Raw genomic sequence first — 20,525 nt, forward strand, 5'->3', positions numbered from 1 at the left:
AGTCGTTGAATCTTAAAATTATCTTGGTACTTGGAGTTGGACGACGAATAAATAAATATACACATGTATATTTCCATATTAAATGGCTTCATGCACGATGATATGAATATGAGACACATAAAAATAAACTTTACACGCGACCATACATTATAGTTGATGAAACACAAAATTTAGGATACACTGATTGAATGAATTATGCGAATTTTTTTTGTGGATTACCAAACGGTTATATAATAAGAAATGAATGTGGTTATGTGGATTTTACCAAACTGCTGTTTGGTTATACTTATAAGCTATACCTTAGCATCGATCATATTCGTATGATGGAATTTGTTTTCTTTTTTCTTTTGTGGGTATCAATGTTAAGTTAAGTATGATGGAATTTGTTTTCTTTTTTCTTTTGTGGGTATCAATGTTAAGTTAAGTATGATGGAATTTGTTAGAAAAAAGTAGAACAAATCGAGGCATAATGTCTATCTAGATAAGAGTAAGATCATTGATTTAGAATGAATTTGCGTCTAGTAAAGAAGAAGAAGAGGCGAGAGAGATTGATTGGAGAGCGTTGGGTTGATGTGGAATGGATTGCAACTTTAGGAATATAAGTTAGAACGGCGACAAGTCGAGGCTTCGCTGGCCGTCCCGTTAGTGACCTTTGGTGAGCGTAAAGGGGCAACAGTCCACGTGGGCTGAAATGCAGCCATGTGCTGCCACATCATCGTCATTGCGACCAATACCTTAATATATTTTTCAATGGTTGTTAAAAATACTTAGTTAGTTAGTACTAGTTGAGAGTTTTGTGATTGATTAACAACGACCGAATCAAAGTGGTTTATTCCTTTTTCTGGCTGCCGCATCTTTTAATCATCTCGATCTCCCTCTGGTCAACTCCTTCCTCCTCGAGTCTCGAGATCGTTATATATGAAGTTTTTTTATATATATAATAACCGAAAACAAAATAAGTTAACCTCTCCAAATTAAATATGACCAAAATTTTTATAAATTATTCGGTGTCGCATTGCACTGCATTACGACGAAGTGCTTAATGTCGTATCGAGATATGCGTGGGTAACCATTAAAAAAAGAAGTCTATGAAAATTGAAAATGTAATTAAGGGCTGCATGCGTCTCCATTGTGTTATTATTTTACAATTTATGCGTGTTTTTACCTGATCAAAAGTTTAAAGAGAATGTTGTAACTTCAAGTTATTTTATACTAGAATTAATGAAAGAGGGTTGCATTATAACGCGCATAAGACATTTTTTTTTTTAATTATATAGTATATAGTAAATAGAAGAGGAAACCATGCATGCACCACGTGGTACCCCATTATGTTATGTATTAGCTAGGTTTATGATAATCTATAAACTTTAAAATTTTGGATCATGATGATATGGGCTATTTTAGTGAATCGAAATATACAATACAAGATAATTAATGACATTCCGCTAAATCAACAACATTTAACCCGTGCGTGTTTGCACTTTGCATAATAATATATTTGTATGTACAGTACTATATCTCAATAGCTGCTCGTAGGATGATATCGTTAATTTGCAAGTAAATAGATGAATATGCCTTAATTAAGTATACAAAAATATATAGTTCTTTTAGCATTGCAGAAGATGGTTATAATGGGAATTAGTTAGTTTAGTTTAGGGGGGAGCCGGGCCGGGGAAGATGATATATGAAGTAAAAAGAAATGAGAAAATGGTGGAACTAGTAAGGTAGTAATTAATAATGGAAATGTCTCTCCAAAGATGAGGGGAAGGGAGTCACATGCGAGGCGATGCGACTTGCGAGTTGCGAGAGAGAGAGAGAGAGAGAGAGACGTGCGTTAAATATAAATGTTTGGGGGCATTCTCCGTCCATTTTATACTCCACATATACAGTATGTTTGTTTGTTCTGAGATACATATTCGTTGATGTGTGGGTGCAAGTTAGGTTAACATGACAAATTTTGTGTACTACTAATTACAAAGGCAAGCATATATATATATATATATATATATATCTAATTTAAAACATTAAAAAAAAAAGAAAAGAATGCAAAAAAGTTAATTTGAAGTAAAAGAAAAAACAAAGAAAGAAAAAAGATGTTAATATTATTAGGACGATGATTAAGGGAAGGTAATTTAAGTAAGTAAAAGTAATTAATGGAGAAAACAAATGAAAAGGGATGATATATGGTGTACTCCATATTCATCATGTCATGTAGTGTTGGGGGAAATAGTAAAAAAAAAAAATCTATTAAGGAGGTGGCGGATAAGTCTATTTTTATGTCTGCGTGGCGTGGGGTCTTTCTCCTTGTTTGGAGACTTGGAGTAGAAGAGGGGGCCACATTAACATGTACTACTACTACTAGTATTACTGTACTAGTAAACAACAGACTAATAATAGTAAAAAACTGCATTGGAGAGAGAGAGAGCGTATCTATGAGGGGGATGTGTTGGTTTAGGGATTTGATCTCTTCTTTCAATTACTCCTTTTCATCATATGATTATTTGGAATAATTTAATAATTAAGATTTTAAAATGTTTGAGGGAGGGAGGGAGGGAGGGGATAATTGAAATAAAATAATAAAATTGAGAGAGAAGCTTCCTGGAAATGACGTTAATAGCCCCCTCCCCCAAACCTTTTCCCCCCTCCTTATTAAAAGGATCAGTATCGCCACGGCGGCATGACTCATCTAATACGCCGTCGTTTAACACACCACCCTACTAACTACTCCCATAAATAAAAAGAAATAAAAAGAAGAAGAAGAAGAAGAAGATATAAAAAACGTAAAAAAATAACCAAAAAAGAAGAAGAAGCACATCTGTGTCTCTCTTGAATTCTCAAAATTTTTCTGTGAATTCTTCTTCATCTGATCTCTCTTCTTCTGCTCCCAAATCGTCGGTTATCTGTAAGGATTAAAAAAAAAAAAAAAAAAAAAAACAGTATCGTGGTTGGTCGTCAATGGTGATGGAGGACAACGAGAGTTGCGCCAGTCGAGTTATTTTCGACGCCTTACCTACCTCTCAGGCTACCATGGACCGCCGCGAGCGCATCAAAATGGAGGTCTTCCACGAGGTCCTCCGCCGTCTCCGTCTCTCCGACGACATCCCCGACTCCCACCTCCCTTCTTTCCAGGACGAGCTCTGGACTCACTTCAATCGTCTCCCTGCCAGGTTTCCCCTTCTCTCTCTCTCTCTCTCTCTCTTCTTTTGTTTCCTTCCTTACCTTCTTATGTCTATTATATATATCTGTCTCTCTGTCTCTGCCTGCATGTCCCATCCCATCCTTCCCTCCCTCTGCTCCTTTGAGAATTTAGTTTGATAATGTGAGATGATGATTGATTGATTTAGGTATGCTTTGGATGTGAATGTCGAGAGGGCTGAAGACGTTCTCATGCACAAGCGCTTGCTCCTTTCTGCTTATGATCCTCTTAATAGGCCTGCCATCCAAGTCCGTCTCGTCCAGGTCTCTCTCTCTCTTCTCTCTCTCTCTTCTTCTTCAATCTTTTACCAACCATATATACCCATCATCATTCATCCATCCCCATCTCTCTCTCTCTCTCGGCTTCCCTTAGTTGTTCCCTGATGATCCCTTCATCTTAATTTTGCTTCTTTTTTTTTGCCTCTGTCAACTTCTTTTTTTTTTGGGCTTGTCTCTCGGCTCACAGGATCTTTGGTGACTGATCTTTTCTTAAGGTTCAACCTCCTGCTGGGACCTCCCCTGACTCCACTCCCTTGGACTCTTCTTCTTCTTCTTCTTCTTCTTCTTCTACTACTACTACTAACCAGGAACCCGCTGATCCTCCATTACCAAGAAAAAGGTTTGTCTTTTCCTCCTTTTTTTTTTTTTTTTTGATCAAAACAAAACAAACCATCTCATCTAATAAGGGATGATCATCTTCCACTTCCCAGCATTCATCCTCCCCCTGCCTTTGGTTCTTCCCCCAATCTTGAAGCTCTTGCTCTTGCACCTCCTCTTTCCCAAGACCCCGACCACGACGGTGACAATTCCGTTCACAACAATGCCCTCTATTCACGGTACATCTTCCTCTTTTACTACTAGCTACACACAATCCATCTGTTTTCTCCTGGCAAGGATTGTTATTCAATTCCCCATCTTTGTCCAAATGCAGCCCCTTGCATGAGATCACTTTTTCCACAGAAGACAAGCCTAAACTCCTTTTTCAGGTATATATAATAAGCTCATTGCTTGCTCCTTCAAAGAGAATTGGTGTTACCTAAGTTAGTTTTTGTCACATTAGTTATAAGGAACTACGTAGTATGATCTATTTTAACTTAGCTACTGTAAATGATGCAGTTAACTGCCTTGCTTGCTGAGCTTGGGCTAAACATTCAAGAGGCGCATGCTTTCTCTACAACTGATGGCTACTCACTAGATGTTTTTGTTGTTGATGGTTGGCCCTACGAGGTACTCTTTTTTTTTTGTGTGTGTGTTCCTCTTATCCTTGTTTACTCTACTTAATCTATTCTCTACAGAACACAAGCGTGTTGGCAGGTGGCTGTAATCCCTTTCTTTTCAAATGTCCTTCTAATTATGTTTTTCCAACTGTTTGGTGATCTAATATGCTGAAACGCAACTATCTGTGACATGCTAAAGGTTCCGGATTATATAATGTGGTTGTCATGCTATCTTTTTTTATTATTTAGGAAACAGACCGACTTAGATTATCATTGGAGAAAGAAGCTGCAAAGATCGAGGTACTTGTTTTCAGTTACAAACTTTATGATCCATTGATAACCTTCTTCTTCCCAAATCACCTGATTGTGAATGAAATGGAGTTAGATAATATGAAGTCTTACGGTTTTTCCATAGTGACACCATCTCACGCACAAATCTTGCCTTTAGACATTAATATTTTCATCATACGTACTCAGTTGCAGTGCCAAAGCTGGCCTATGCAGCAATCCTTCTCTCCTGAAAAGGAAAATGGGCAAACAGGTGTCAGAACTCATGTTGCAATACCCAGTGATGGAACTGATGTTTGGGAAATCAACCTACAACACTTAAAGTTTGGGCATAAAATTGCATCTGGTTCTTACGGAGATCTGTAAGTTGGCTGTCTCTGTCAAACACATTGTCATATTAATGTTCCTCAGATATTAATCTCTCTCCCTCCTTCTCTTTACTTCTTGTTTTATTCAGGTATAAAGGTACATATTGTAGCCAGGAAGTTGCTATCAAAGTCCTCAAGCCAGAGCGTCTAGATTCAGAGCTAGAGAAAGAGTTTGCCCAAGAAGTCTTTATTATGAGGTTTGCCTTCGTGTCTGTTCCCTTGTATTTTTATGTGCAGATAAACGATAAGAGTATCATTCAAAAATCTTTCCGTTTTCAGGAAAGTTCGACACAAAAATGTAGTTCAGTTCATTGGTGCTTGCACCAAGCCTCCACATCTATGTATCGTTACTGGTATGTTGCAGTGACCATTTTAATCCGTATCATTCTGTTTGATATCACGTTCTACGTTTACCATTTTTTTTTCTCCTTGCCCTCCTTTGACTCTCTTACAATAAATAGAATTCATGCCCGGTGGAAGTGTATATGACTATCTCCACAAGCAAAAGGGCGTCTTTAAGCTTCCAGCTTTGTTTAAAGTAGCTATAGATATTTGCAAAGGGATGAGCTACTTACACCAGAATAACATAATTCACAGAGATTTGAAGGCTGCCAACCTCTTAATGGACGAAAATGAGGTAAAAATCTCAACTTAGTGTTACATTTATAGATATATTTGTCCTCCATGCACACTATTAGCTCTGTAGTGGGAATGTATGAATCTGTATTAATTTCGTTACATGTTTTGGTTGAAACACTGATCCATGTTAAGGCTCAAATGACATGTTCTGCTGCATCACATATGCTATCTCCGTGAGCTAGTGCTCTACGGGATGTATTTCATTCATCAGATTCTTTTCATTAACTCTGTCTCCATTACCTAGTTATTTCTTGCTCCTGTCGATAGCAGTTAAGTTGCGGATTCATAGTCGTGTCTGGGTTCATTGTTACAGGTGGTTAAGGTTGCAGACTTTGGGGTGGCCAGAGTGAAAGCACAAACTGGAGTTATGACAGCTGAAACTGGGACATATCGGTGGATGGCTCCAGAGGTACGTTTGTCTTCATGCTCTTTATAGCTTTAGTTACTGACAATTTGATTTTCCAATCTTCAAATGTAAGATAAAATTTTCTTATTTCGTGGTTATACCTTAAAACACATGTATTGTTTTACCTATTGGCATGATATCTTAGATGGCCAGTATCTCTCATTCTGACACAATAATGATTTTTGCTGCAATTCAGGTGATAGAACACAAGCCATATGATCACAAGGCAGATGTATTCAGCTACGGGATTGTGCTATGGGAGTTGTTGACTGGGAAGGTACGTGTGTCTGAGAAAATAAAATACCTAAATGAGGGAGATAGAGTGTCTTAACTAATGATGGGTTGATGTGATTGGCAGCTTCCATATGAATACATGACGCCATTGCAGGCAGCAGTAGGGGTCGTCCAGAAGGTATGTAATAGGTGTGTAGAATGCAGCAGTTGTGGATGTAGTAAACGTTCAACAAAGTAAACAAAAAGTGTTTTTGGGTGTGAATGTCAGGGATTACGGCCAACGATACCAAAGAACACGCATCCGAAATTGGCAGAGCTATTGGAGAGATTGTGGGAGCAGGATGCGACGCAGAGACCAGACTTCTCAGAGATCATAGAGCAGCTTCAAGAGATAGCCAAGGAGGTAGGAGAAGAGGGAGAGGAGAAGAAAAAATCGTCATCAGGACTAGGAGGGGGTATCTTGGCAGCCCTGAGGAGAAGCACAACTCATCATCATTGATGGATGGTTCCCCCTATGAGAAACTGTACAGCAATATATTTGCAGATGATGGGCTGTATATGTTCGTGTGTTGGTTTCTTGATTCAATTGATTTTGATTTCCATTGTAAGTTTACGACACAATTTATCTCGAAAAGTTTGGTTAATGAAAGAATTTACTCTTACGTTTAGCATCATTAATTAAGAGACTCTTCATAATCATACACCAGCAAAGTCAAAAAGAAAAAAGAAAGTATTTGTGGTAATACATATAAAAAAAAAAAAACCCCAAAGTCAAAAAGGAGAGAGAGAGGCTTCTTCGCTCGCGGCCCCAAAACCAAAACACATAACATTATATTCATATATATATATACAGAGAGAGAGAGAGAGAAGGAGAGTTGTGTGTAGAGGTTCTCTGTTCGCTGCTGGTCTCTTCTTCTTCGTTCTCAATCTTTTTTTTGCAATCAAATTAAAGACTTTTTTTTTTTTTTTTTTTTTTTTGGTAAACCTAAAAAAAAAAAAAACTTGATCTGGTGGTGGGGTGGGTGGGAGAGGATGAGTGGAAGGGCGGTGAAAAGGCCGAGAAGAGACCATTCGGTGGTGAATGTGTGGGAAAGAGAGCTTGGTCTCTTGCCCAATCGTAATTTCTCCAACCGTTTCTCAGCCTCCGAGGTCTCTCTCTCTCTTCTTCTTCGCCTTTGTCTTCTGTTCTGTTTTCTGATTTCAACTCCAGTCTCTAGGGTTTCCTGATTCATGTTCAATCTGTGTGCTTTTCAGTGGGCTACGAACCATATTCGTGGAGTTGGGTGATGACATCCCAACATAATAGATGATGATATCTTTTTGTCTTTTTATTTCTTTCTTATATTGCTTTCACAATGTGTGTGTGTGTGTGTGTGTGTGTTTTTTTTTTTTTTGCTTCTTCAATTACTACAAAACTGATAGGAAACCGACCAAATTATGTTGATGGTGTACATTGGATTGGATGATATCACTCACTCAATCAACTCACTCAACTGATATTTACCACCAGGATCTATTGCGGCGTCTGGGGCTTGACAAGAAGCTGGTTAAGCATAAGGGTTGTGTAAACACTGTCAGTTTCAATGCAGATGGAGATATCTTGCTTTCAGGTTCTGATGACAAACAGGTCATCCTTTGGGATTGGCAGACTCCTACTGTCAAGCTCTCTTTCGATTCCGGCCACTTCAACAACGTTTTCCAAGCCCAATTTATGCCTTTCTCTGACGATCGTAGCATTGTCACTTCTGCTGCTGATAAGCAGGTCCCTCCTCCTCTTCTCTCTTCTTCTTCTAATTTCATTTCCTATCTTCCTACTTACTTGCTTATGTTTCCCGCAAAAGAAGTTGCAAACTTTATCTAAATCCCCTCCTCGTTTGCATTCGTTTCGTAACAGGTCCGCCACTCCAAAATTCTTGAATCTGGACAAGTCGAGACTTGTTTGTTGGGTAAACATCAAGGACCCGTCCACAAATTGGCTGTTGAGCCCGGTAGTCCATTCTCATTCTATACTTGTGGTGAGGATGGCGTTGTTAAGCATGTGAGTTTCTCTCTGTTTTTTTACTTTTTGCTGCTCTGTTGAACAATCCTTTCTCTTTTATAAGCCCAGGCCGCCTATACTATTAACAACATTACTTTTTTTCAGTTTGATCTTAGGACTCGGGTGGCTACAAATCTTTTCACTTGTAAAGAAGCCAAGTTCAATTTAGTTGTCTACTTGCATGCAATTGCAGTTGATCCGAGGAACCCTGGTCTTTTTGCGGTCGCTGGAATGGATGAGTATGCTCGTGTCTATGATATTCGCAGCTATCGATCTGAGGGTTGGTATAACTTTACCCAACCCGTCGACCACTTCTGTCCTGACCATTTGATTGGAAGCGACCATGTAGGAATAACAGGTCTTGCTTTCTCTGATCAGAGTGAGCTCCTCGCTTCTTATAGTGACGAGTTCATCTATCTTTTCACCCCTGATATGGGGCTAGGCCCAGCTCCATATCCCTCTTCAACTAAAACTCAGGAGAGGAGGACGACGCCAACGCCCCCTCAGGTTTATAAAGAGCACACGAATCGTGAAACAGTCAAAGGTGTCAACTTTTTTGGACCCAAGTGTGAGTATGTGGTTAGTGGTTCTGACTGTGGCCGAATATTCATATGGAGGAAGAAAGACGGAGAATGGTGAAGCCGATGTTGGTGCGGAAGAAGAGGAGAATGGTGAAGCCGATGTTGGGATTACGAATGATGATGAGGACGACGACGGGGAGGGGTGAGGATGGAGGATGAGAAATGTATAGAATAGACATGTATTTTTATCTAAACACAAAATAAAACAGCATAAGTTAGATACTTTGGATGTTATCATCCTGGATATTTGTCAACATTGATATATGCAAAACAAAAAAAAATCTAAAACAAAATGGCTATAAAATTCTAGGATAGAGAGAGTCGAGTCTAGACATTTTCAATCTCCGAGCAAAAGGACGACGACATACATAAAATCTCCCAAACATGCGGCTGCGGGCAAAGAGGTTCCAGTGGTTCAGGATAGAATTTAGGATATTTGGATGTTTCAAATTTCTAAGTTCCAACTAGTATCCAAAAATAAAAGAAATAGTTGGTAAAACGGGCTTGTAACTTGTAAGCCCATAAATCATCAAAGGCCTTTTTGGATATCTGTGACTACGACTCCGCGAGGTCATCATCAGCTTCGCCTTCCTCCAACGCTCGGCTCGGATCGGTTTAGGGAGGATGATGGTGGTTTCTCCGGGGCTTCTCACAAGTATTTCAGGTGAGATATTCGCTCCAGGTGGCTTTCTATATACTCTTGCTCACTGCTTCTGATCTTTTGTCCTTAAAGAGTGATCCACCTTCGATTTTATTTCATAGGTTTAATCCGATTGGCTCCGTCACAGCGGATTCAAAGACGCAATGGCTTCGGACCTGGTTGCTTCAAGTTTTCTGCGGATTCGGTAAATTTAAATTCCCATGGCGGTGATATTAAAAGACCAAAAGAACAGCTTAGGAAGCTTTTCAATTAGCTCTGAGTGTGTGTTTTCCTTGTTGTTTTGTAGAATAGTATCAATGGAAGAGTGAGTCATAAGCCACTGGTATCGGTAGGTTGCTCTCGTCAAAGTTGGAGCTCTCATAACAAGCCATCCGAAGAAGAAGAGCCCTTATGGCTGAGCCTTGTTAGAGACATCGTCTGGTATTAAAAAAATATCAATTCTCTCACATCTTGTTTTGCTAGAAGAGTCAGAATGTTGCATTGATTTTGCTTATGTTGTTCATCTTTCTCTAAAATACAAAAAGGAGCACGAGATCTCTCTTGTCTTTCATGGCTGAGCAACCGAGTCAGCTCAAATACATAGAGTGGCCAAATTTTACAAGCAGACAAACATGTTGTCAACTGTGTAGAGTCTCATCCTCACATGCCACTCATGTGTAGCAGTGGAATTGAAACTGATATCAAAATCTGGACTCCTGGAGGAACCGAGAGACCCTTGTCGCCGGGAAATGCAAAACAGGTCATTGCCCTAACACCTCTTGGCTGCTCTATATAGATGTTTTTGTGTTTAAAGACTCGGAGGATATGCCTTAGTAGTTAACAAGAATGTTACTTTGGAGGGGTGAATTTGGTACTGGCAGGTAAATATGTTGCTTCTTTCTTGGAAACAGGATTTGGTTTCTGGTACTCGATGGTACCATGAGTATATTGTGGATGATGATGATGATGATGATTCTGACGATGAAACTAGTGATGAGAGTTCAGATGATGATGATGATGTTGGTGCGGAAGAGGCGGAGAATGGTGATGCCGATGTTGGGATTACGAATGATGATGAGGACGACGACGGGGAGGGGTGAGGATGGAGGGTGAGAAATGTATAGACACCATGTATTTTATCTGAACACAAAAAAATAAAAACAGCATAAGTTAGATACGTTGGATGTTATCATCCTCTTGATATATGCAAAACAAAAAACAAAAAAAAATCTAAAAGAATGGCTATAAAATTCTAGGATAGAGAGAGTCGAGTCTAGACATTTTCAATATCCGAGCAAAAGACGGCATATATCCCCAAACATGCGGCTGCGGGAAACAGGTTCCAGTGGGTCAGGATAGAATTTTAGGATATATTTGGATGTTCCAAAAATAAAAGAAAGTAATTGGTAGAACGGGCTTGTAACTTGTAAGCCCAAAAAGGCCCATTAAATCATCGAAGGCCTTTTTGGATATATCTGTGTGTGACTGCGAGACTGGGCGAGGTCATCATCACTCATCAGCTTCGTCTTCCTCCAACGCTCGGCTCGGTTTAGGGAGGATGATGATGGTGGTTTCTCCGGGGCTTCTCACTAGTGTTTCAGGTGAGATATTCGCTCCAGGTGGCTTTCTATACTCTTGCTCACTGCTTCTGATCTTTTGTCCTTAGAGTGTGATCCACTTTCGATTTTTGATTCATAGGTTTAATCCGATTGGCTCCGTCACACCGGATTCAAAGACGCAACGGCTTCGGACCTAGTTGCTTCAAGTTTTCTGTGGATCCGGTAAATTGAAATTTCCATGGCGGCGTATTAAAAGACCAAAAGAACAGCTTAGGAAGCTTTTCAAATTAGCTCTGAGTGTGTGTGTTTTCCTTGTTTTGTAGAGGAGGAGTATTAATGGAAGAGTGAGTCATAAGCCGGTGGTAACGGTAGGTTGCTCTCGTCAAAGTTGGAGCTCTCATAACAACAAGCACCTTTCCGAAGAAGAGCCCCTATGGCTTAGCCTTCTTAGAGACATCGTCTGGTATAAAAATCAATTCTCTCACATCTTTTTTTTTTTTTTTCTTTTTTGCTGGAGGAGTCAGAATGTTGCATTGATTTTGCTTACGTTGTTCATCTTTCTCTAAAATTCAAAAAGGAGCACGAGGTCTCTCTTCTCTTTCATGGCTGAGCAACCGAGTCAGCTCAAATACATAGAGTGGCCAAGTTTTACAAGCACGGTATGTTGTTGTTGTTTACAAATACACATATTACATATGAGAGTAGAGAGAGTGGGACTAGTTTGTAACTAACTTATGTGTTAAATTGTTTTTTTTTTTGGGGGGGGGGGACAAAACAAACAGCTAAAGACAGCGACACTGAGTCTATGTCTGGTAGCCGTATTCATTGTAGCGCTATCATCGGTGGATGCTGCTCTTTGTTACATATTGACTATGATCTTGAGGAAAGCAGCCCCATGACCATATGAGGAAGGAAGGAAGGAAGGCAAACAACATACGTAGTAGTTTGTCTCTTGGAGATACTGGTTGTGTAGCCTTGAGATAGTTGAGTATTGTTGTTCATGTAGAAATAATTCTTGATGTACCCAAAGTCCCAAACCAATGTGTGTTGTGTGGTCTGTTTAATTAACAATACTCAAAAAAAAGGGAAATCAAAACTAGTCTGAGTTATATAGTATTTCACATAAGATCACTACTACCACTACTACTACATGTATATCTCCCACCAAACCAGACCATAATGAGGATAATGTTGTAGGGTTAAAAAAAAAAAGGAATAGAGAGAATTGGGTGATGGTCATTGCAGCTACTTGAGAACAACAGCAGCATTGCGGATGGAGAGATACTGGTGGACTTGGTCCGGAGAAAGAGACCTGAGAGTCTTGAAAACATGGGCATTAGCATAACGGAGATTTGTTCTTGGGTCAACATAGGGTGCCTGCGTGTTGCGTGATCAGAGAGAGAGACAAAAGAAGCTGATTTGGATTAGAATCGAGAGAGAGAGAGAGAGAGAGAGAGATCTGAAAAAGAAAAAAGAAAAAAAAAAACTATATATAAAAATTTGCGAAGAAGAAGGAAGCAGACCTCAAATCCAGTAACATCGCAAATTCGCTTGCAGGGTTGAGTGGATGGAGGCGACTCAATGTTAACATCTGCGCAGGCAGTGTGATTCAATCAGAATCATAAACAAGAAACAAAATCAAAATCCCAAACCCCAAATCCGTTAATACTTACAATTGGGTAGGTCGGGAGTACAGTTCTCAGATTGAAGAATCTGCTTGAGGTGTTTCCACCTTCGGGTAGATTGGCCTTTCGGGTACTTTTCTGAGGATTGAATCTTCTTAAAGCTCAATCGCGAAGACACCACTACATCTGCCTCCATCAACTCTCCCTCCATCTCTCTCTCTCTCTCTCTCTCTCTCTCTGCTCTTCGATTCCGTCTCTAGTTAGTTCCTCTCTACTAATTTAATAATATACAAGTACTAATAAGCCTGAACCGGTCCGGTCCGGTATAGGGAATGTAAGCAATTGTAGTAAACCGAGATCGGCATTTACATCTCTGGTACATTGGGGGAGAAAGCGTGAAATTAGAAAGGAGAAAGCGTGAAATTCTTCTAGATCCATGGATTCGTCGTCCATCACAAGAAGAAGAAGAAGAAGCTAAGTAGATTTTATAAAGCTTCGAGATTTTCAAATCCAGAATAATTTAGGGGCTTTGATTGATTTTCTACCCAAGTTGTTTGGTTGAAGATCAGAGAGATCTGTTTTTGTCTTCTGAATCATCAAAGCTCTCTTGTGCTTAGCTAATGTGTGTGTTGTTGAGCCAATCATCATAATTAATGATGAGTGACTCTCAGCGATCACTTTCTGTGCGGTTGAGCCGCCGGGGTGAAAGGACCCCTCTTCATAACGCTCAATCTAAAGGTCTCATCCTTCTTCTTCTTCTACCTTATAGAGTTTCGATTGATTCATAGAGAGGTTATTACTCTCTGCTGGCTCATCAGCTAATCGTCCCATGGTTGGTTTATATTATTCAGATGATGATGGTGAGGCAGGCTTCTTCTCTCCGTCCAGACTTCACACTGACTACACTTTGAAAAAAATATGGAAGGCTGGCTTCCTCCGCTTGCTTCTTGTTGGAGGCATTCTCTGGATGCTTCTCATTCTCTTTGCCCTCTTGTTTCATGTTTGGTCTTGTCAATCTTCTCTTTCTTTCTTCTCAGGTATCCCTCCCTCATGTTTACTCCTATCTTCTCCATTGGATTGTTATTGTTATTATTATAGTAACCTTGAATCTTATTCCTTGCTATTTCAACAGCTATATGCAACAAAGAAGGCCGACTCTATGTCATCTTAGACACTATTGGTTTTGTACCAAAACCCCAGCACCGTCAGTTTTCAAAATTACTATCTTTTTTTACTTTCTGCTTTCTCTCTCTCTCTCTCTTTCTCTCTCTCTCTCTCTCTCTTACCAACTCTTCTGCTTTTGTTTTTCCTCTCTCTAGGATGCCCCATTCCTCTTGCCTATGACCCTGATAAGGTGCTCCTTCCCACTGCAAAAACCCCTGATTCTATTGTCACTAATCTTACCTACATAACCGAGGATGATTCCTCTACCTCTCCCTTTCCTCTTTTTGGCGGTAACATCAGCTGGTCTCAACGCCAAGAGAGTTTTCTACTCAAACCTCTGATGAAGGTTCAACTAATAAGCCTTTGTTTTTGTTTGCTGAACTCTTCCTTCCTACTTTATAACTTCCTAACTCGAAACGTTTCTCAGGTCCATTGCGGATTTATGCCACGTGGTGGGGCTGAAATGTCTTCTCTGGATAAAAGATACGTCAAGAAATGCAGATTTGTGGTTGCCACTGGGATATTCGATGCTTATGATGAACCCCACCAACCATCGAACATAAGCGACCGTTCCAAGAAGCTCTTCTGTTTCCTTATGGTGTTGGACGAGGTCTCTCTCGATTTCTTAAGAAAAAATACTACTGTGAGGAAAGATGTTCAAGGAGGCAAATGGGTTGGCATTTGGCGTCTCATTCTACTCAAAACTCCTCCATATGATGAACCTAGGCGCAACGGTAAAGTCCCCAAAATCTTAACTCACAGGTTATTCCCTGAAGCACAGTACAGCATTTGGATTGATGGGAAAATGGAGCTTATTGTTGACCCCTTGCTTATGTTAGAAAGGTATGAATTTATGCACAAAAGGATGGATATTAGACCCGTACATCAAAGTGATCTAGCAGACTTAATAATGTTCACTAGCACAGGATTGATATCTACTATCTTTCTGTTTCATCTCAATTTCAGGTATTTGTGGCGTGGGAAGCATACTTTTGCCATCGCTCAACACAAACACCACCGAAATATATACGAGGAAGCTGATGCGTGCAAGAGGAGAAAGCGATACGCCCGACCTCTGGTTGATCTTCATATGAAAATATATCGATATGAGGGTTTGGAACCATGGAGTATCAAAAAGGGCACTGTTAGTGGTAAAGTCCATAGCAAAAACATGAGTCTCATCTATGTGCCTTATTGATTACTAACAACCTTCTTCTCTTGCGTTACACAGATGTTCCAGAAGGAGCAGTGATCATAAGAGAGCACACTGCAATGAACAATCTGTTCAGCTGCCTGTGGTTCAATGAGGTGCACCTGTTAACACCAAGGGACCAGCTGAGCTTTGGGTACGTAGTGGACAGACTAAAAGGAGCCTTCAAGGTGTTCATGTTCCAGAACTGTGAGTACAACTCTCTCTTCGAACTGCACCCTCACATCCGAGAGCATTCCTCGAAGATCGAGTGGGTCAAGAGTCTTCAGGAACTCAAAGGGAAAGGAGAGAGTTTAAAGGAAAGTCGAGGTGGCTTTGGGCTCTGGACTCCATATCCTGGGGACCTTGATTCCGTTGAGCTGCCAAAAGTAGTTAGAACTTCTAAAGCTGGTTGAGGCAGATACATACATAATACACTAGTTTTTAACTTTCGCCTCATGGTTCTCTCTCTGCGGTTTTGATATAGTTCCGAATTTTCCTATTTATAAAATACACGCCTTTTGAATTCTAGTTGCAAAATGCAAATTGAAAGTAAGAAATAGTTGCATTTGACATTTGTGATCACTGATCAGTAATAAGACGAAGAAATGTATATTGATGTTGTTCAGAACCAGTATTTTGGGACCAAAAACGAAAAAATAATAATCATAAATTACAAAAAGAACCTCAAATCTCTCTTTCAAAAAGAATAATCAACCTGCTTGCTTAGTTTCGAAGACAATAATTATAAAGGGTCTAGCGATTGGGAACAAACACCATTTATTGGGACGGCCGGCACAGAGGTGCGAACCAACCGCAGAAAAAAAAAAAACAAACAATGCATTTGGACATATCACCACACCAACGTACAGTAGTAGCGATTCTGTTTTTCAGTTGGTGGTGTCGCGGCTGTAAAACTGATCAAGGGTTTTCGCGGGTATACGGTGAAGCAACTCACGGGGGAAGATCCGCAGGAGTGTCCATGCCAGGTCGAGTGACTGGAAGATATTTCGGGTATCATAAGCTCCCTGAGCCACAAACTTCCTCTCGAATTTGTCCAAGAACTCAAGATATAGCTGTTTGCATCAGACATGAAAAGTGTTAAAGAGGAATAAGAAAGGGAAAGCGTTTAGAATGTGTAGTAAAAAGAAAAGGTTAGAGAGACCAGATCCTCGGACGAAAGAGCTTCTTCTCCAACCACGGCTTTCATGGCCTGGACGTCCTTTCCAATAGCGTAGTTGGCATACAACTAAAATCACCAAAAAATAATAACAAGTTCAGCTCAGGCTAAAAATTTGACAAGTAAAACTTCCATAAACTAAGCTTTATCTACGATGCTGGTAATAGTATCGCACAAGTAATAAGGTCTTACTTGATTAGAAACATCAGAATGGTCCCTGCGAGTCATACCCTCACCAATGGCACTCTACAGTACAAAGTCAATTTACTTTAACAAATGATCACCTGGCTTCATCTTTAATTTATTTTGAATCTCCCACACTTACCTTCATGAGACGAGATAGAGATGGCAAGACATTGATAGGAGGGTATATCTGTGGAACACAAAGAAAATTGGTATTTTAAACCAACTTTTAGGACACTTCATATCCGCAAAACTAGAAACAACTTCTTACAGTTACACACAAACTAAAGTGAAACGCCTTTCAAAGATATTACAGAAGATTCACAACACAATATATGCCGAGGGACTGTTCACTAAATTAACACCAACTAGTATCAGTTCTAGTCTTTAGCTGGCACATAAATAGATTCAAATGTCAGTGTTTTGAAGCCATGACCAAGATGTTTCAGTTTTCAAAAATATTCTATCACTATCCACGTGCTCTCTATATCTAAAAATTCAAGGGGTGGTTCTAAATTTAATAGACTAAATCAAAAGTCCGTAAATAAGATTGTTACAAGGTATATATGTTTCTCATAAAGGTAAAATTCACCTTATTATAGTAATATCAATTATGATAAGACCTTTGAACCAACTATCTTCTGAAAGATTGTACCTGTCTATTGTGAAGTTGACGGTCAATATAGATTTGGCCCTCTGTAATGTATCCTGTCAAATCTGGTGTGGGATGAGTGATATCTGGACAGAGAAAAGGGACAAAAAGTTAGAAATCTCGAACAGAATTATTCACTGACCAGCAAACCTTTAATATAGGAGCAACAAATATTCCTCAGTGAAAAGGCTATATGACCAGATTGCCTAACAGAGGTGTACTACACTAACAGTCTAACACTAGTACATCATCCACTCAGTTTGTTAGATTCCCAAACAGCTAGACCTAGATGGACGCTATGGGATTGGGCAACGACTTATTATAGCATGGTTTGTTTTATTGTCTATTCCTCTAAGCCAGCTTTCAGGTGAGTTCTATCCCATGTTTACTTTAACTGCTCTCGGTCAAGCTTTACTATCTCTTACTGTTTGCTTCAAACAAATTTCGTTCAAAGTCAAAGGCAATGATAAACAAAACACATACAACCAGAGAAGCCACAAAGAATAAATGTTGAGTGAGTTCATGATAATAGCAACTAAGAATTACCATCGTTTGGCATGGTTAAAATGGGGATTTGAGTGATGGAACCTTTCCTCCCCTCAATTCGCCCTGCTCTCTCGTATATGGTAGCCAAGTCGGTGTACATGTAACCTGGATAACCACGCCTTCCAGGCACTTCTTCACGGGCAGCAGAGACCTAAGGGTATTAGTCAGCGTTAAACACTATGTCAGGCTTCCTATTATCTCAAAGTACATGAGTTGTGAACAGAGCATGCAAGTATCAGTTATCACCTCACGAAGAGCATCAGCGTAGGAACTCATGTCTGTGAGAATGACAAGGACATGCTTGCCACATTCGTATGCCAAGTACTCAGCCGTTGTCAGAGCAATACGGGGAGTGATGATACGCTCAATAGTGGGGTCGTTTGCCTGTACGGGAAACAGAATGAGAAACCTTCAGAAAGAAAAACAATGGAACTAAAATATGCTTCAAGATTTCCATAGTGCGACTGAGAGACTTGCCAAGTTAAGGAAAAGAGTCACTCTCTCCATGGAACCATTCTCCTCGAAATCACGTTTAAAAAATTGTGCAGTCTCCATGTTCACACCCATTGCAGCGAACACAATGGCGAAGTTATCGTCCTCTTGGTGCTGCAAATTCACATAAATGGACCAATGTGATGGTGTGATACTGTTATGACACATTAAAAATATGGCATCACACAACTAACTACTTACTCTAGATTTTACCAAACCAAAGAGAGCATTGCATAACTGTTATTAGGGATGACTGATATAATTGTAACAAAGCAATTTCCAGCTGTAAAGACGGACAAAAAAACGTTACCTCGAGAAGATTATCAGACTTCTCTAAACGCTTAACCAAACCAGCCTGACGGCAAATCTGAGCAGCAATCTCATTGTGGGGAAGACCTGCAGCAGAAAAGAGGGGAATCTTCTGTCCTCTGGCGATAGAGTTCATGACATCAATGGTGGATATCCCCGTCTGAATCATCTCTTCAGGATAGGTTCTCTCACTGGGATTGATAGAACTTCCTGGAGAAACAAAAGTCTAGAATTATATATCCCTGAGGGTTTAATAATGTGACAAGAGAGTAAAAAAGCAGCTCACCAGAAATATCCAAGTAGGCCTCTGGCAAAATAGGTGGACCGTTGTCGATGGGCTTCCCTGAACCATTGAAGATACGACCAAGCATATCCAAAGAAACAGGAGTTTTCAAAACCTAAGAAAAACAAAGTGGAAAAAGAGTGAGACCATGAAATGGTATATATATTATATAAAAAAAAAAATGATTACTTTTCAACTCGATAGGGGAAAAAAGCATACCTCTCCTGTAAATTGCACAGTGGTGTACTTGTTGTCAATTCCAGATGTTCCCTCGAAAACCTAGACAGTGAAATAAAAAGAAATTGATAAGCAGGAGATGTAGAAAAAGGTAAACCCTGGTGCAGCATGTTATGACTAGTAATGTAATGACTAGGGCAAAGATTAGATTGATATTGCATTTGCGTTCAAATAAGCAACAGACAGTGAGAGTAGAGGAGGAGAAAACAAAGGAAGAGAAAGAAACCTGAACAACAGCTTTCTCGCCATCAACTTCGAGAACTTGACCACGACGTGTAGTGCCATCCCCAAGACGGATATTGACAATTTCTTGGTATTTAGGCCCCTGGAGGAGAAAGAAAGAAAGAAAAGAGAAGTAGGTGTCATCCAGCCATGGGAGAAAAGAGAAGAATAGCACAGAAGACAAAATAGCAATCATCTAAGATATACCTTGACTTTTTCAAGGATGACAAGAGGTCCAGCGACACCGGAGACAGTTCTATACTCTGCGGTAGAGAAAAAGCAGGCAAATCACTAAATCTGAAGAATCAAATGACGAATGATAGATAACTCATAAAGCTTGTCAAGATCACATGGGAGAATGGACTGGTGCAGTGTATAAAGGCAAATGAGATCCTAGGGACTTACCCATGCCGATCTCGAGGGTGCCATCCCCATCCAATTCAAGGTTGTTTTCAGCAGCACCCATAATATTCAGATCTTCACCAAATCAAATCAGACCCAAAGGGCAAAAACGATGTCAGCAAATATAATTATGAACTAGGTGCCGTCCGACGTTAGCAAAGCAAATCCAGAGTATGCACTCGCATCTCCCCCAGTCAAATCCTAATTAACAACATCTATTGATCGTGAATCCACTCGTTCGTTGGATACATATCTTTTTTAACACAAAATTTTTTTTTGAATGAATGAAATTCTCAATCGGATCAACAACACAGGAAACAAACAAACATATTCACATCCAAAACAAAACGAAGAGAAAATATGCTGAAACGATTAAAATCGGAGAGAGAGAGAGAGAGAGAGAGAGAGAGAGAGAGAGACATTGTATTAGTATTGTAAGTACCTCGTCTTTCTTCTTAATCCAAAAGATCTGTAGAGGAAGAAGGAGACACACAGAGATAAGAGAGAGAGATCTATGTTGATGTTGGTGTTGGTGTTGGTGTTGGTGTTGGTGTTGGTGTTGGTGTTGGTGGACTATATTATTATTATTACCCACCCGATTCGATTTCAATCCGTTATTAGTTCCCCATCGTTTTGAGCTATTTTACGTTTATAGCCCCTTTTTTTTTACATGTCCCCCGTTTGTAAATTTTAATCATTTTTTTTTTTACATTTCCTATTTGAGAAAATATATGACGGAGGCCCATACAGTAATAATTTTATTTGTTGATCTTTTTTCCTATTTTACATTTGCTATGAAAAGAGTTTTGACTTTTGATAATGAGAAAAGAATCTATTACAAATTTACAATGTTTCCATCTTTCTTTTCTTTTTTTT

At 39.7% G+C, this 20,525-nt stretch overlaps 6 protein-coding genes and 2 long non-coding RNA genes across 11 annotated transcripts; 4 read left to right on the top strand and 4 right to left on the bottom strand.

Moving 5' to 3' along the window:
- The first annotated feature begins 2,600 nt into the window (after positions 1–2,600).
- On the top strand, positions 2,601–7,009 carry LOC104716126 (serine/threonine-protein kinase STY46). Its single transcript, XM_010433479.2, has 15 exons — positions 2,601–3,167; positions 3,345–3,459; positions 3,690–3,814; positions 3,906–4,031; positions 4,127–4,181; positions 4,312–4,422; positions 4,662–4,712; positions 4,890–5,062; positions 5,158–5,265; positions 5,348–5,421; positions 5,530–5,705; positions 6,021–6,116; positions 6,310–6,390; positions 6,472–6,525; positions 6,616–7,009. Exons 1-15 carry the CDS (start codon positions 2,956–2,958, stop codon positions 6,844–6,846), a joined length of 1,788 nt encoding a protein of 595 aa, XP_010431781.2. The 5' UTR covers positions 2,601–2,955; the 3' UTR covers positions 6,847–7,009.
- Positions 7,010–7,069: 60 nt separating this feature from the next.
- On the top strand, positions 7,070–10,780 carry LOC104716127 (uncharacterized). 2 transcript variants are annotated; one of them, XM_010433480.2, is made up of 6 exons: positions 7,070–7,496; positions 7,858–8,109; positions 8,242–8,385; positions 8,491–9,020; positions 10,213–10,366; positions 10,518–10,780. In XM_010433480.2, exons 1-6 carry the CDS (start codon positions 7,380–7,382, stop codon positions 10,704–10,706), a joined length of 1,386 nt encoding a protein of 461 aa, XP_010431782.1. In that variant the 5' UTR covers positions 7,070–7,379; the 3' UTR covers positions 10,707–10,780. The 2 variants fall into 2 exon arrangements, with proteins under 2 accessions (XP_010431782.1, XP_087324134.1); XM_087468008.1 differs by lacking the exons at positions 10,213–10,366; positions 10,518–10,780 and having other exon boundaries at positions 7,089–7,496; positions 7,602–8,109; positions 8,491–9,259.
- LOC147935684 (uncharacterized) lies at positions 8,953–9,407 on the bottom strand. Its single transcript, XR_015567805.1, has 2 exons — positions 9,300–9,407; positions 8,953–9,155 (listed from the first exon to the last, which is right to left on the bottom strand). It is a non-coding gene; the product is annotated as an uncharacterized LOC147935684 (long non-coding RNA).
- Positions 10,081–10,999, bottom strand: LOC147935685 (uncharacterized). The gene is made up of 2 exons (XR_015567804.1): positions 10,886–10,999; positions 10,081–10,746 (listed from the first exon to the last, which is right to left on the bottom strand). It is a non-coding gene; the product is annotated as an uncharacterized LOC147935685 (long non-coding RNA).
- A 33-nt stretch (positions 11,000–11,032) lies between these two features.
- LOC104716130 (uncharacterized) lies at positions 11,033–12,281 on the top strand. Its single transcript, XM_010433483.3, has 5 exons — positions 11,033–11,207; positions 11,305–11,387; positions 11,489–11,628; positions 11,743–11,824; positions 11,948–12,281. The coding sequence occupies exons 1-5, from the start codon at positions 11,165–11,167 to the stop codon at positions 12,062–12,064; spliced, it is 465 nt and encodes a 154-aa protein (XP_010431785.1). The 5' UTR covers positions 11,033–11,164; the 3' UTR covers positions 12,065–12,281.
- Positions 12,249–13,036, bottom strand: LOC104716128 (protein EIN6 ENHANCER). Its single transcript, XM_010433481.3, has 3 exons — positions 12,839–13,036; positions 12,689–12,756; positions 12,249–12,542 (listed from the first exon to the last, which is right to left on the bottom strand). Exons 1-3 carry the CDS (start codon positions 12,999–13,001, stop codon positions 12,411–12,413), a joined length of 363 nt encoding a protein of 120 aa, XP_010431783.1. The 5' UTR covers positions 13,002–13,036; the 3' UTR covers positions 12,249–12,410.
- Positions 12,852–15,669, top strand: LOC104716132 (putative hexosyltransferase MUCI70). The gene is made up of 7 exons (XM_010433487.3): positions 12,852–13,528; positions 13,642–13,827; positions 13,923–13,994; positions 14,110–14,300; positions 14,382–14,797; positions 14,921–15,105; positions 15,186–15,669. The coding sequence occupies exons 1-7, from the start codon at positions 13,444–13,446 to the stop codon at positions 15,557–15,559; spliced, it is 1,509 nt and encodes a 502-aa protein (XP_010431789.1). The 5' UTR covers positions 12,852–13,443; the 3' UTR covers positions 15,560–15,669.
- Positions 15,670–15,739: 70 nt separating this feature from the next.
- LOC104716131 (V-type proton ATPase subunit B2) lies at positions 15,740–20,308 on the bottom strand. 3 transcript variants are annotated; one of them, XM_010433484.3, is made up of 15 exons: positions 20,092–20,308; positions 19,653–19,724; positions 19,455–19,510; positions 19,252–19,350; positions 19,008–19,067; positions 18,792–18,903; positions 18,507–18,715; positions 18,182–18,310; positions 17,951–18,088; positions 17,705–17,855; positions 17,162–17,244; positions 16,649–16,696; positions 16,516–16,569; positions 16,309–16,392; positions 15,740–16,219 (listed from the first exon to the last, which is right to left on the bottom strand). In XM_010433484.3, exons 2-15 carry the CDS (start codon positions 19,711–19,713, stop codon positions 16,034–16,036), a joined length of 1,470 nt encoding a protein of 489 aa, XP_010431786.1. In that variant the 5' UTR covers positions 19,714–19,724; positions 20,092–20,308; the 3' UTR covers positions 15,740–16,033. The 3 variants fall into 3 exon arrangements, with proteins under 3 accessions (XP_010431786.1, XP_087324132.1, XP_087324131.1); XM_087468006.1 differs by having other exon boundaries at positions 17,951–18,082; positions 18,176–18,310; positions 20,092–20,277; XM_087468005.1 differs by having other exon boundaries at positions 19,653–19,850; positions 20,092–20,277.
- Between the last annotated feature and the right edge of the window lie 217 nt (positions 20,309–20,525).

This window comes from Camelina sativa, chromosome 10 (genome assembly GCF_030686135.1).
Source record: "Camelina sativa cultivar CO46 ecotype springtype chromosome 10, ASM3068613v1".
In the NCBI taxonomy this organism is placed as follows: Eukaryota; Viridiplantae; Streptophyta; class Magnoliopsida; order Brassicales; family Brassicaceae; genus Camelina; species Camelina sativa.